This window comes from Manihot esculenta, chromosome 10, assembly GCF_001659605.2.
Source record: "Manihot esculenta cultivar AM560-2 chromosome 10, M.esculenta_v8, whole genome shotgun sequence".
NCBI lineage: Eukaryota > Viridiplantae > Streptophyta > Magnoliopsida > Malpighiales > Euphorbiaceae > Manihot > Manihot esculenta.
Window position 1 is genome coordinate 18997445 of NC_035170.2, and position 15257 is coordinate 19012701.

Here is a 15257-nt window from a genome sequence, read left to right on the forward strand (position 1 = left end):
ACAAACTGTTCACATAGTATTGTACCTCTTCATTCATGATGTTGCATCAGCCCATCAACTAGTTTGTCACCATGGTAATCCCATAGCCACTTATTCACAATCTTGCATTCTTACATGGTGCCTTTGAAGCCAAAGAGCCCCATACCAAAGAGCCCCATCCCTTCAACGCTACATCATCGAGAATATTAAACAGTCAAGGACATAAAGCATCACTTTACCTAAGCTTCATGCATATGAAGCAAAAGATAGGGAGGTGTTCATACTTGCACTGCACCACAAAGGTTTGATCACCATTCACCACTATTTTCTTGGACCATTTTAAAGGAAGCTTCACGTGTATGGCAACCCTAACTTGAACATATATCTGTTAGCCACTATCGGTACTTAAAGAATCATAATCCATATATTTCCCCACAAAATCACTGAATCAGCATAACCCAAGGGTATATTATGAATCTGAATGCAAAAAACAAAACCTCATACAAAGAGATGGTTGCCTGCACCTCATTGAGCTGACGATGGTGTACCAAAACAAAATGATTATTGAAAAACCATACATCACCCTTCATAGACCCACAATATGAAAGAATTGAATCAAATATAAAGAGTCTCCTAATTCTTGCATATAAATACCCTTACCTACCAGGCCTCAAAACAATGCAAGAGCGGCTTGCTAGTTGCTATGCTCACCGTTTTATTAGTAATTAGCTAGGAGCTTCCCCACCACAATAAGCTAATTATTTTCCGACATAGTCAATGGCTCATCTTGCCCCAAAACCAGTGTTGCCTTCTCCTCGTCCTCATTGTGTAAGGTTCACAAAAGTTAAATCTATGTTGAAGAAGGAAACTCATTAGATCAATGAGAGATAAATATTGCCAAAGCAGTAGACCTATTAATAAATATTAATTTTTATAAATTTTATTTGTTTCATAACTTCAATATATAAACCTTTTAAAAAAATCAATTGACTTTTAACATATACATTTTATAGAGTGTAACGATTTCACGTATACAAGCTAACATGAGTTATAAGTGATCTAAAATATTAGGGTTATACAATTGCATATTTATAACATTAAAAAAATTATACAATATGTAAAATTATCAATGTAAAGCACAAAATATATACTATAAAAGTTAATTTAATAAGAAAATAAATCTAATTAAATCTATGTATTTTTATTTAGTTTAATTTAATTTTTTTATTAATTTAATTTTTTATTTTTTAGAGTCAAATAAGTCTTTACCTAATATTTTTTAATAATAAAATATTATTTTTTAAATTTGAAATATTAAAATTTTATTTTAATTGACATAGAAATAGTAAAATATTTTTCAAATTATAAAAGTAAAATTTTATTATAAGAATATTTATTATTAAAAATATTTTTTTATTATTAAAAATTAATATTTTATTAGTGTAATTAAACTTATTTCCCAAATTTAATGTATTAGCCTATTTTTTGTCTGTTTCATGACCCAGAGGAACCTAACCTTGTCGGGATAAAGTTCATTGACATGTACATAAAATAGAGTCCCATTCTAGCTTAGGGAAGCTCCAGTAGGCACTATTCATCAATGGAGCCTCTGTTCTGTCTTCTGTCGCCAGCTCCTTCGAAGCTTTCTTTAATCAGACCCTCTTCTTCAGTGGTTGCCTCAGCAACTTCCTTTTCTTCTTTGTCATTCGCTTCCATGGCCTGTCCTCCACAGCGAAAAACATCCACTACAAGACAGAGTTCTTCAAAACTCGCCAAAGCTCCATCTCCCACATTGCCTGCAAGTAATGAAGACCCAGCAGCCTTATCCTCCGTTCCGCCCAAGAAGGTCCTTCTCTCTTAAACCCTATACCTCTTTTCTCTATATTGTTTGCATGAAAATCTGCTATTTATATATGATGTTTTGGAAATAAAGAATTTTTAGGTTTTTTGGTTTAGTTTTCAGATGAAGCTTGATTTTGTGGTTTGTTTGGCTGGGCAGGTTCTGGTTCCAATTGGGTTTGGCACAGAAGAAATGGAGGCGGTTATTATAATTGATGTTCTACGCCGAGCTGGTGCAGAGGTGATTGTTGCCTCTGTGGAACCACAGCTTGAGATTGAGGCTGCTAGTAGAATGAGACTGGTTGCTGATACCTCTATCGCCAACTGCTCTAATGAAATTTTTGATCTCGTAGCTTTGCCGGTTAGTTGCTCTGAATTTTACACTTCATGTGTACTGAAATTTCATTTGTATTTCAGAATTTAGAGTGTCCTGTTGAATCTGAAAACAGTCATAACTAATCTCAATTGCCCGTAGGTATTAAATTACATTTGAGAAAACAATGAGATTTTTTGTTTAAGGTAGGGCAGCAGGGAGTCAAGGATGGTACAGTAATGGCTGTAAAGTATAAGCAGAGTATTTGAATGATTTATTTGGTTTCTGTGATATAATACATATTACCAGCAGAATAATACTCTGAAAATTTATGGGAAAGAAATGGTAGTTTCTTTGCTTTGATTTGGCTGTACCTTTCAACAAAGGGTAGTGTTAAGTGCTGTGCTTTTAGGGAGGCATGCCTGGTTCAGCAAGATTAAGAGATTGTGAGGTTCTCCAGAAAATTACGAGCAAACAAGCAGCGGACAAGAGGTTATATGGAGCTATATGTGCTGCTCCAGCTGTCACACTCCTGCCGTGGGGCCTTCTTAGAAGAAAGCAGGTAACATAGTTGAATTGCTTTTCATTTCAACTTTAATGAATGCGGGTCAATGTAGTTTTGTTGTCTAATCAAACTGTTGCATTTGATGTAAGACAACGTGTCACCCTGCATTCGTGGACAAGCTTCCAACCTTCTGGGCTGTTAAGTCAAATGTTCAAGTGTCAGGAGAGCTTACAACAAGCCGTGGTCCTGGAACTTCTTTTGAGTTTGCTCTATCCTTAGCTGAGCAGCTTTTTGGAGAGTCTATTGCCAATGAGGTTGGAGAATTGTTGGTAAGCTCAATTGCTATTCTATTAATTCCATTTTATTTGTCAAGCGTGCCTTTGCTAAAAGTAGCTTCATGGTTTGTGGGGTACTCAAAACTTAATATTTGAAAGTGGAGTCAGGGTAGAAATTCTTTGTTTCAACTGTATTTTTTTTCTTGTACAAGCACAGAAATCATTTTGTTACAAATAGAGCAACTAGTGATCCTTTTGAAGGTAGTCATAGTATTAGTAAATGTGAAAATAGAAGAGAGAAAATTTGTGGAATAATAGCTTGCTATTCCTGAAGCTCAGTGGGTATTTTTATACAATTACAAGACATCCAATGTAGGAAGGTATACTAAAAAGGAAGAGTACAGGTCCTAGGCTAACTATATGCTAATTAGAATAGTATAGATTCTAGGCTTCTTATATCCTAATCAGAATACAATCATAACAAATATTAAGGCAAGGATCATGACATAAATATTCCTATTTTAACACTCCTCAATCTAGGGCATACATGTTGTAGGCTCCTAGCTTGTTACAAACATACTCAATCCTATCCACTTGGATAGATTAAGTGAGCTAATTAGATCCCACATGATACATAGATCTTAAGTTCAAAATAAATAGTTAATATAATTACATATGATTTTGCTCATAAGCGTAAATAAATTGAACTTCCCAAACTTAGGCTTGCTTATTTATCGAAGCTGCAAAGTTTTGCAACAGCCTCATGACAGTGATACTCCAATTACCAAACACCCGTAAGGTCTCAACAATTCAGTTGCCTACCTAGATCCATATTATCTGAGTTGTTGCTGAAATCATATAAATCAGCTTGGTAATATAACTCACATGCAACAGGCAGCAGTTATACTTAAAGTCTGAGATAGTCATTCAAACATTTGGCTCACTGAGGCTTACAAATCATTTATGATCTTTGTTTGTTATTTATTCAAATTGATGTAATAGATCACAGCATTGAGATGACCTACATGCCCCTCATTATCCAGTAGAGATGTTTCTGGAGGCTATAAGATTCTATTTCCTCATAAAGCTTATAATCTTAAAAAGCCCTCTTTGCTGTGGGGCTGATGAAGGATTTAGATAAGACTACTCATAATTTATGGCATGCCAAGGACAAATAATGGATAAGGGAAAACTGAAAAATGGTGTGCTTGGATTAAGTATATGCTGTTTTTGTTTATTTACTGAAAAGGATCTAACCTTTTTCCCCTTATGTGCCGACTCTTTCTCATAAGCTTGCGCTAATACTCTTCTACTTGCATCAGTTGTTACGTACTGCTGATGACCTCTGTAGAAAGGATGAGTTTAATGAAGTTGAATGGTCTATTGACCACAAACCACGGGTAAGTTGCTTCCTGTATCTTGTTTGTGTTCATAACCAAGTTGTTTTGATTATCTGCTTTTCCAAAAGAACTCTTTGTAGTTGGTTTAGAGAATTGGTGCAAAGTTCCATATATTTAATTATTTAGAGTGCAGCAAATATCTAATGTGTTTGCAAGTTCCATTCAGTATAACTGTTCACATAATTAGGTTTCCAAATAAATGTTGGCATGTTTCTCTTACAATACCCATTTATTGTTTACTCATTCAGTATAACTGTTTATGTCTATTTTTGGTAGGTATACCTGTTTATTCAATTTTCACTGTCATTGAACTCTAGACCTTCTATATTTGTTCCAATGTCACATAGGTTCTCATTCCAGTTGCAAATGGTTCTGAAGAGATTGAAATAGTAACTATCGTGGACATTTTACGGCGAGCAAAGTTGGAAGTTGTGGTTGCTTCAATCGAAAAATCTGTGCAGATTTTGGCATCTAGAGGCACAAAGATAATTGCTGACAAGTTAATTGGTGATGCTGCTGAGTCTATATATGATCTAATAATTCTTCCGGTGAGACAAATGTCTATGATTATCTATCCTTGCTTTATTTTCTGATACAAGCACAAGGGTGAAAACTGAAAAGACTTTGAATTTCCTCTACTATGTCGTGTAAAAAGTAAAATAAAATAAAATAAAATTACTATGGATTTTCTGCCTGATATTTCTATGTGTCTTTAGGTCAGATAAAAAATATAAATTTGTTATGGCTTGGTCATATCAGAAATTCAAGAAGACTTCATACACAGTGATTTGCTTTATACATAAATAATTAAATTAAGCATTATTGACCAGTTTTGACTTTTGAGTCCCAATTTTTAGGCCTTGGATGATCTTTTGTGTAACGATCCGAAAACCGGGTTACTACTGGCGCTAGAGTTTAGATCGACTTAAGATCGCTGGAGCCCGTAGCAAGCCTACTAAACATTCTGTTATACCTGATAAAATCCCATACATGATCACACGATAGAACAAAACTTAAATATTTCATGAACCAAGACTCGATCTGTGCATGTAACAAAACTGAAAACATAAAACCCATACTAGAGTTCTCATCAAATGCTCCAGTATGGTAAACATCACATGCCTTAAACTTAGTTCAAACATAACTCATAATTAAAATTTTTATATAAGGATCATGGAAACGGGGATTATAAGGACAACACTAGGGCAAAGTATAATTCTAAAACCATAAAAACAATACATGTCCACATCTATTCTATTACAAAAGATTGTACCAGCAACTCAGTCGACTTTTCTGAGCTAACTCTGATTCTGTAAATCTGGGATTAGGGATAAGGGATAAACTACAAAAGCCTAGTGAGCAGAACGTAAAAACAGTTTCATAAACATATGATCGTATGAATGCGTCACAACACAAACAATTCACATCAAGATGGATTTGTCACTAGTAACCCTCTACAAATTCCAATAGTGTCCGGCCCACGACGGATGCTCCTCAGGACTTCCTCTTAACCATATCATAACATATCCATAATGCCAGGGGCGTAGAATGGTTAGCCCTAGTCTTTCCCTTACATAGTGTCAGGGGCGTAGAATGGGCAGCCTTGGTCTTTCCATATCCGACATAACATATCATACTCGAGAGCTAGTGGGTCATCCAACATCCATCCACAACAACAGTAAATTATGCAATGCATCATATTCGTGAATTCTAATGCAAACAACCTAATATATATACATGGCATTCGTGATGCATGAGCATGCTTAAAAAGTTTGATTCCTTTAAAATAATAGATCAATTCAGTTCTACTCACCTCTAGCTGACGCTTGCCTCACACTGACGCAGTTATCTCACTGCAGGCCTCTGCAGTCTCCCAAGTCCGATCCTACACAGATGGACTCAAATGAGGGACCAAACATAACTTTTATAAAACTCTAAACAACTTCCCAAGAATCCTTAAAAACATACCAAAACATACATAGAAAACAAGTAGGGAAAGACTGGGCAAGGGACTTTCGGCGGTAGGTTTGGCGGCCGAAGGTCCTTCACAGATCCGAAAGTCAAAACTTTCGAGGGCATGTTCGGATAGATCCGAAAGCCAAATTGATGCGGAACTCCAGCCTATTAGAGACTGAAACGACACATACCCTAGTAAAAAGAACTTAGATAAGAAAACAATTCCCCAATCTAAAGCACTCTTAATTAACATGCAATTAAAAACACTTATAACTGATTGATTTTAAGAGCAGCAAGAATAAGTATCATACAAGTTAGTATCAAATCTTATTTGTGATGTAATGTCAAGAACCAAGATCTCTCTTAAGCTCTCAAAGAAGAATCGCATAAAGCAATGGTATTGAATAATTGATAATCTGTCTACAATATGGAAAAAGAGATGCTTTATATACCTAGGGCAGCCTAGCCTAATTAAAAATAATAATAATAATAAGTAAAAATCTAAATAAAGACCCATGATCTTTGCCATTTCCCACTACTATGCATGGACCCATGATCTATGGCACTACCCACTACTCTGCATGGATCCATGATCTATGCCACTATCCACTACTGGATAACTACCCACTACTGGATAACTACCCACTACTGGATAACTACCCACTATTGGTTAACTACCCACTACTGGATAACTACCAACTACTAAATAACTACTCACTACTGAATTAGTGATGGGGAATCTGTTAATGCAAATACAAAATTTGAATCGTCAATAAGCACACATTCGGCCTAATTGACTTGGAATGGCCAGATTATTCTTCAACTTCAAAATGAACTTGCAAAGCTTTAACATATCCTTTCATGAATCCTTGAAGCGTTTCCTTCAACCTCTTAGATCTCAACCTTGTAATTGGTCCTTAAGGTAATGCTAGCTTATCATTTTTGGTGTTGTTGGTTGTGCTTACATCATCTCCTCCCTCTTGAAAAAGATTCGTCCTCGAATCTGTACCAAAATCAAAAGGAGACAAATCAGAAACATTAAAGGTAGCACTTACACCAAGCTCACCTGGCAGATCAATTATGTATGCGTTGTCATTGATCCGTTTCAGCACTTGATATGGTCCATCCCCTCATGCATCAAGTTTTGATTTCCTTTGATTCGGAAACCTCTCCTTTCGCATATGGATCTAAACCCAATCACCTGGTCTGAATACAACTTTCTTGCGACCCTTATTGGTCTGTTTCTCATACATTTTGCGCTTCTCAATATGCTCACGTGCTTTCATGTGTATTGATTTAACCATTTTAGCCTTCACTTTTTCATCTAAATTAGACAACTCGTTCAAAGGTAAAGGCATTAAATCTAATACAGTTAATGGATTAAAACCATACACAATTTCAAAAGGTGAATAACCAGTAGAAGAATGGACAGCGCGATTATAAGCAAATTCAACATATGGCAAACATTCTTCCCAAGTTTTTAAGTTCCTTCCCACAGTAGCACGAAGCATAGTTCCTAAAGTCCTATTAACAACTTCAGTTTGGCCATTTGTTTGTGGATGACAAGTAGTAGAAAATAAAAGTTTAGTATCCAATTTCTCCCACAAAACACGCCAGAAATGACTAAGGAACTTAGAATCTCTATCAGAAACAATAGTCCTAGGTATACCATGCAAATGAACTACTTCCTTGAAAAACAAATCAGCTATGTTCGTTGCATCATCAGTTTTATGACATGGAATAAAATGCGCCATCTTACTAAAGCGGTCTATAACAACAAACATTGAATTTCTACCTCCTTTTGTCCTAGGTAAACCTATCACAAAATCCATAGATATATCAGTCCAAGGTTCAGTAGGTACAGGCAAAGGAGTATACAACCTATGTGACAAGGACTTAGATTTAGCCTATTTACATGCAAAGCATTGAGCACAAATTTTCTCTACATATTGTCGCATATTAGGCTAATAAAAGTGTTCATTCAACATGTCTAAAGTCTTTTGCACCCAAAATGTCCCATTAACCCTCCTGAATGCAATTCTCTAACAAGCAACTCACGCACTGAACAATTGGGTATGCATATTTTTTTCCCCCTAAAAAGAAATCTATCATGCAAATAAAACTTGTTAAACGCCCCATGTTCACATGCCTTAAATATATCAGAAAAATCAGTATCATTTTCATACATATCTTTCAAATGCTCAAACCCTAACAACTTAGAACTAAGCATGGAAGTTAATGCATAACGTCTAGATAATGCATCAACAACCACATTCTCTTTACCTTGCTTGTATTTAATCACATAAGGAAAAATTTCGAGATACTCAACCCACTTACCATGCCGCTTGTTCAACTTACCTTGTCCCTTCAAGTGTTTGAGAGACTGATGGTCGGTATGAATCACGAACTCATTAGGCAGCAAGTAGTGTTCCCAAACTTCAAGAGCCCTAATCAGTGCGTAGAACTTTGTCATAGGTGGAATAGTTCAAATGTGTGCTACCTAGCTTCTCAATGAACTATGCTATGGGTCAGCCTTCCTGCATAAGAACAACACCAATACCAATCCCAGAAGCATCACATTCGATTTCAAAGGTTTTAGAAAAATCAAGTAACCTTAAAACAGGAGCAGCAGTAAGTTTTTCTTTTAATGTGTTAAATGCAAGTTCCTGTTCTTTACTCCATTTAAACCCAACAACCTTTTTAATGATCTCATTTAGAGGTGCAATAATAGTGCTGAAATCTCTAACAAACCTCTTATAGAAGCTTGCTAATCTATGAAAGGATCTCACCTCATTAGCATTCTTAGGTGTAGGCCATTCTTGGATAGCCTTAACCTTTTCAGTATCTACCTCAACTCCACGTGAACTAACAATAAATCCTAGGAATATGACACTATCAGTACAAAATGTGCATTTCTTAAGATTAGCATACAATTCATGTTCACCTAACTTCTGTAGAACAAGTTCAACATGCCTAATATGATCATCCAAGTTTCGACTATAAATCAATATATCATCAAAATACACAACCACAAACTTACCTAGGTAATCACGCAAAACATGGTTCATTAATTTCATAAATATGCTAGGTGCATTAGTTAAGCCAAAAGACATCACTAACCATTCATATAAACCATACTTAGTCTTAAAGGCAGTTTTCCACTCATCCCCTAGCTTCATCCTAATTTGATGATAACCGCTTTTCAAATCAATTTTGGTAAAGAAAACAACACCACAATTCTTAAGCATATCATCTAATCTAGGAATAGGATGACGACACTTTACAGTGATTTTGTTGATCGCACGACAATCAACACACATGCGCATTGTTCTATCTTTCTTTGGAACCAACAAAACAGGTACTGCGCATGGACTGAGGCTCTCCCTGATATGCCCCTTAGCTAGCAACTCATCAACTTGCTTTTGCAATTGTTTCGTCTCCTTAGGATTACTCCGGTAAGCTGGATGGTTTGGAATCTGAACTCCAGGAACAAAATCGATCTGATGTTCTATTCCCATGGGTGGCAACCCAGATGGCACCTCCTTAGGAAATATATCTGCAAAATCCTGTAATGACTTAGAAAAAGAACTAGGCAATTCATCAGTAGGGTTAGTCTCAATCATAAAATTGGAACTAAAACGCAACATAATCAGAGTTCTCTTCCCTAAGTATGCTTTCTTCAACTCTCTCTTTATAATAAATGGAAGACTTGCCGAATTCTTCACTCTTCTCACTCAGCTCTCCTTTTATCTCCACACTCACTAACGTTTTCTCTCCTGCACGTCTCTCATTTTTATCATTTTTTGTGCAGTCACTCTCCTTTGGGCCATTCAAAATCTTCTTTTTACTACTAGCCTCTTTTCCCTCATTCTTTTTACTTGTCTCACCTCCCTTATCCAATTTAGCAGATTGTTGTTATAGAGTGATAATATCTGTTGTTGTATATCACAATAGAGATTACAACCTATTTATACATGAGAGACAATATCTAAGCAGGAAGGAAAATCAAGCCTATGATTATACAATCCTTAAGATTAAGCAACTAACCCATCTATCAATATTTACTTTCTATATTAACATATTTACTTCCTATAACCTATAACACTCCCCCTCAAAGTTGGAGCATAAATGTTAATAATGCCCAACTTGTTACATATATACTCAGCTCGAGTTCCATTTAGAGCTTTAGTGAAGATATCTCCTAATTGTTCTCTAGTTCGGATATGTCCTGTTGATATTATCTTTTGTTGAATCTTTTCACGAACAAAATGACAATCAATCTCGATGTGTTTAGTCCTCTCGTGAAATACTGGATTGGAGGCAATGTGGATAGCTGCTTGATTATCACACCACAACTTAGCAGGCACCGAATTTGAGAACCCAACTTCTTCCAATAGTTGACGTACCCACAAGATTTCACAAACGACTTGTGCCATGGCTCGATATTCAGATTCAACACTAGAACGGGAGACTACATTTTGCTTCTTACTTTTCCATGAGACCAAGTTACCTCCCACAAAAATACAATACCCAGTAGTTGACCTCCTATCAATCTTCGAGCCTGCCCAATCAGCATCAGAAAAACATTCAATATTTGAGTGCCCATAGTTATCATAGAATAGCCATCGCCCTGGGGCCCCTTTAAAGTAACAAAGAATCTGTCCCAAAGCATCTGTCCCAAAGCATCCCACTGGGCAACAATAGGAGAGGACATAAACTGACTTACCACATTCATTGAATATGCAATGTCAGGACGAGTCACCGTCAAATAATTCAGCTTGCCAACTAATCTTCTATACCTTTCAGGATCTGCAAAGGGCTCATTGTCTTCTATGGTAAGTTGAAGGTTAGGGATCATTGGGGCACTACAAGGCTTAGCACCCAATTTTCCTGTTTCTGCTAACAAATCAAGAACATATTTTCTTTGAGATAAGAAGATGCCTTTCTTACACCGCATAACTTCGATTTCCAAGAAATATTTCAATGAACCCAAATCCTTTGTATGAAACTGTGTTTTAAGAAATTTTTTTAGGGATGTGATGCTAGCATTGTCACTTCCTGTGATAACGATATCATTCACATATACTACAAGCAGAATTACTCCACTATCAGAATTTCTATAAAACACTGAGTGATCACACTTACTCATCTTCATTCCAAACTGTTGGACCACCTCACTAAACCTGCCAAACCATGCCCGAGGACTCTGTTTCAAGCCATAAAGGGATTTTCGAAGTCTACAAACCTTGCCTGACTCTCCCTGAGCAACAAAACCAGGTGGTTGCTCAATATAGACCTCCTCTTGACGATCACCATGAAGAAAAGCATTTTTAATATCCAGTTGATACAAAGGCCAATCATGTGTAGCTGCCAAGGAAATAAACAATCGAACAGATGCGAGCTTGGCAATTGGAGAAAATGTATCAGAATAGTCAACTCTATAAGTTTGTGCATAACCATTGGCCACTAAACGGGCCTTGAGGTGAGCAACAGATCCATCAGGATTTACTTTCACTGCAAACACCCATTTGCATCCAATAGCCCACTTTCCTGGGGGCAAGGACATCAACTCCTAAGTCCCATTAGTGTCAAGGGCCATCATTTCCTCTTCTATTGCGGCACGCCAACCAGGATGGGACAAAGTCTCAATAACAGTTTTGGGAACTGAAATAGGATCTAAAGCAGTGGCAAAACCACGAGAAGAAGAGGATAATTGATCATAAGAGACACAAGCTGAAATAGGATAAGTGCAAGTACGTTTACTTTTGCGAAGAGCAATGGCAAATCCAAATCAGACAGTGAAGGATCAGTGGGAGCAGGATCTGTCGACGAAGAAGCGGGTAGCGGAGTGGAGTCAGAGTCCTCTAAGCGTTTTGAATACACATGAAAGATGGGAGGCGACCTGGCACATGAGCGAAAGGTATAGGTGTAGTCTGAGGAGACAGAGAGCGAACGGTGTATAACAAAAGGTCATCTTTCTCACCTTGGGTGTTATAAACAGATGATGGCGGAAAAAAACGGAGTGGACTCAAAGAATGCTACATCTGTAGACACAAGTTACCGATTCAGATCAGGAGAAAAATAACGATACCCTTTTTGACATCGAGAGTAGCCAAGGAAGACACATTTGAGTGATTTGGGATCCAATTTAGTAACCTGTGGACAAACAACACGAACAAAACAAGTACACCCAAAGATACGTGGGTCAATAGGAAACAAAGATTTAGTGGGAAATAAAATATTATAAGGGATATCACCATGAAGGATGGAGGAAGGCATGCGATTAATCAAAAAACAAGCAGTGGATACAGCATCAGCCCAAAAACATTTAGGTACTTTCATTTGGAATAGGAGGGCTCTGGCTACTTCAAGAAGATGTCGATTTTTGCTTTCGGCAACTCCATTTTGTGAAGGAGTGTCAACACAAGAGGACTGATGAAGAATCTCTTTTTGTAATAAATAAGATTGAAATTCTCTAAAGAGATACTCTTTAGCATTATCACTTTGCTAATGGGAACATTGAATTTGGTTTGGATTTCAGCATAAAACGCACAAAAGATAGAAAATAATTCTGAACGACTCTTCATTAAAAATAACCAAGTAGTACGAGAGAAGTCATCAACAAAAGTAACAAAGTACTTAAAGCCAGACTTAGACACAGTAGGACAAGGACCCCAAACATCTGAATGTACTCACTCAAAGGGGGACGAAGCCCGTTTATTGACTCGAGATACTGAAGGCAAACGATGATGTTTGGCAAATTGACAAGACTCACAATCTAAAACAGACAAAGAATGAAACTGTGGATATAACTTCTTCAAAGCCAAGAGAGAAGGATGCCCCAAATGACAATGAACATCAAAAGGTGTTAAACGCGTGGAACATGCAAGTGATCTAGGTAGTTGCTGATCCAAGACGTAGAGACCCTCTAACTCACGTCCTCTACCAATAATCTGCTTCGTTGAAAGATCCTGAAAAATATAGTGATTAGGAAAGAATGAGACACAACAATTCAATGTACGAGTGAGTTTACTAACAGAAAGCAAATTAAATGCGAACTTAGGGAGACATAACACAGAGGATACAGAAAGAGAAGGGGTTAAGTTGACATGACCAGAACCCATGACAAAAGATTTAGTACTGTAGATGGATAATATTTGTTATATTTCACAATAGAGATTACAACCTATTTATACATGAGAGATGGTATCTAAACAGGAAGAAAAATCAAGGCTATGATTATACAATCCCTAAGATTAAGCAACTGACCCATTTATCAATATTTACTTCCTATATTAATATATTTACTTTCTATAACTTATAACACTCCCTCTCAAGTTGGATTATAAATGTTAATCATGTCCAACTTGTTACATATATAATCAACTCGAGTCCCATTTAGAGCTTTAGTGAAAATATCTCCTAATTGTTCTCCAGTTTGGATATATTCTGTTGATATTATCTTTTATTGGACCTTTTCACGAACAAAATGACAATCAATCTCGATGTGTTTAGTCCTCTCGTGAAATACTGGATTGGAGGCAATGTGGATAGCTGCTTGATTATCACACCACAACTTAGCAGGCACTGAATTTGTGAACCCAACTTCTTCCAACAATTGACGTACCCACAAGATTTCACAAACGGCTTGTGCCATGGCTCGATATTCAGATTCAGCACTAGAACGGGAGACCACATTTTGCTTCTTACTTTTCCATGAGACCAAGTTACCTCCCACAAAAACACAATACCCAGTAGTTGATCTCCTATCAACTTTCGAGCCTGCCCAATCAGCATCAGAAAAGCATTCAATATTTGAGTGCCCATGGTTACCATAGAATAAGCCTCGCCCTGGGGCCCCTTTAAGGTAACAAAGGATCTGTCCCAGAGCATCCCACTGGGCAACAGTAGGAGAGGATATAAACTGACTTACCAAACTCACTTAATATGCAATATCAGGACGAGTCACTATAAAATAATTCAGCTTGCCAACTAATCTTCTATACCTTCCAGAATTTGCAAATGGCTCACTGTCTTCTGTGGTAAGTTGAAGGTTAGGGGTCATTGGGGCACTACAAGGCTTAGCACCCAATTTTCCTGTTTCTGCCAACAAATCAAGAACATATTTTCTTTGAGATAAGAAGATGTCTTTCTTACACCGCATAACTTCGATTCCCAAGAAATATTTCAAGGAACCCAAATCCTTTATATGAAACTGTGTTTTAAGAAATTCTTTTAGGAATGTGATGCCATCAATGTCACTTCCTGTAATGACGATATCATCCACATATACTATAAGCAGAATTACTCCACTATCAGAATTTCTATAAAACACTGAGTGATCCCACTTACTCATTTTCATTCCAAACTGTTGGACCACCTCACTAAACCTGCCAAACCATGCTCGAGGACTCTGTTTCAAGCCATAAAGGGATTTTCGAAGTCTACAAACCTTACCTGATAATAAAACCAGGTGGTTGCTCAATATAAACCTCTTCCTGAAGACCACCATGAAGAAAAGCATTTTTAATATCCAGTTGATGCAAAGGCTAATCATGAGTAGCCTCCAAGGAAATAAACAATCGGACAGATGCAAACTTGGCAACTGGGGAGAATGTATCAGTATAGTCAACTCCATAAGTTTGTGCATAACCTTTAGCCACTAAACGGGCTTTGAGGCGAGCAATAGATCCATCAGGGTTTACTTTCACTGCAAACACCCATTTGCACCCAATAGCCCGCTTTCCTAGGGGCAAGGACATAAACTCTCAAGTACCATTAGTGTCAAGGGCCATCATTTCCTCTTCCATTGCTGCACGCCAACCAGGATGGGACAAAGCCTCAATAACAGTTTTGGGAATTGAAATAGAATCTAAAGCAGTGACAAAACAACGAGAAGAGGAGGATAATTGATCATAAGAGACACAAGATGAAATAGGGTAAGTGCAAATACGTTTACCTTTGCGAAGAGCAATGGGCAAATCCAAATC

At 37.1% G+C, this 15257-nt stretch overlaps 1 protein-coding gene across 2 annotated transcripts in view; it reads left to right on the top strand.

The window, feature by feature from the left end:
* Positions 1 to 1502: 1502 nt before the first annotated feature.
* LOC110625315 (protein DJ-1 homolog C) overlaps positions 1503 to 15257 on the top strand; it is a 28138-nt gene continuing 14383 nt past the window's right edge. The window contains exons 1-6 of one of the 2 annotated variants that reach the window (XM_021770931.2): positions 1503 to 1825; positions 1979 to 2179; positions 2544 to 2693; positions 2786 to 2965; positions 4234 to 4311; positions 4659 to 4859. In XM_021770931.2, coding sequence (XP_021626623.1) covers positions 1580 to 1825; positions 1979 to 2179; positions 2544 to 2693; positions 2786 to 2965; positions 4234 to 4311; positions 4659 to 4859 — 1056 coding nt within the window. In that variant the 5' untranslated portion in view covers positions 1503 to 1579. The remainder of the gene's footprint in view (positions 1826 to 1978; positions 2180 to 2543; positions 2694 to 2785; positions 2966 to 4233; positions 4312 to 4658; positions 4860 to 15257) is intronic. The other variant, XM_021770932.2, reaches the window with a different exon arrangement.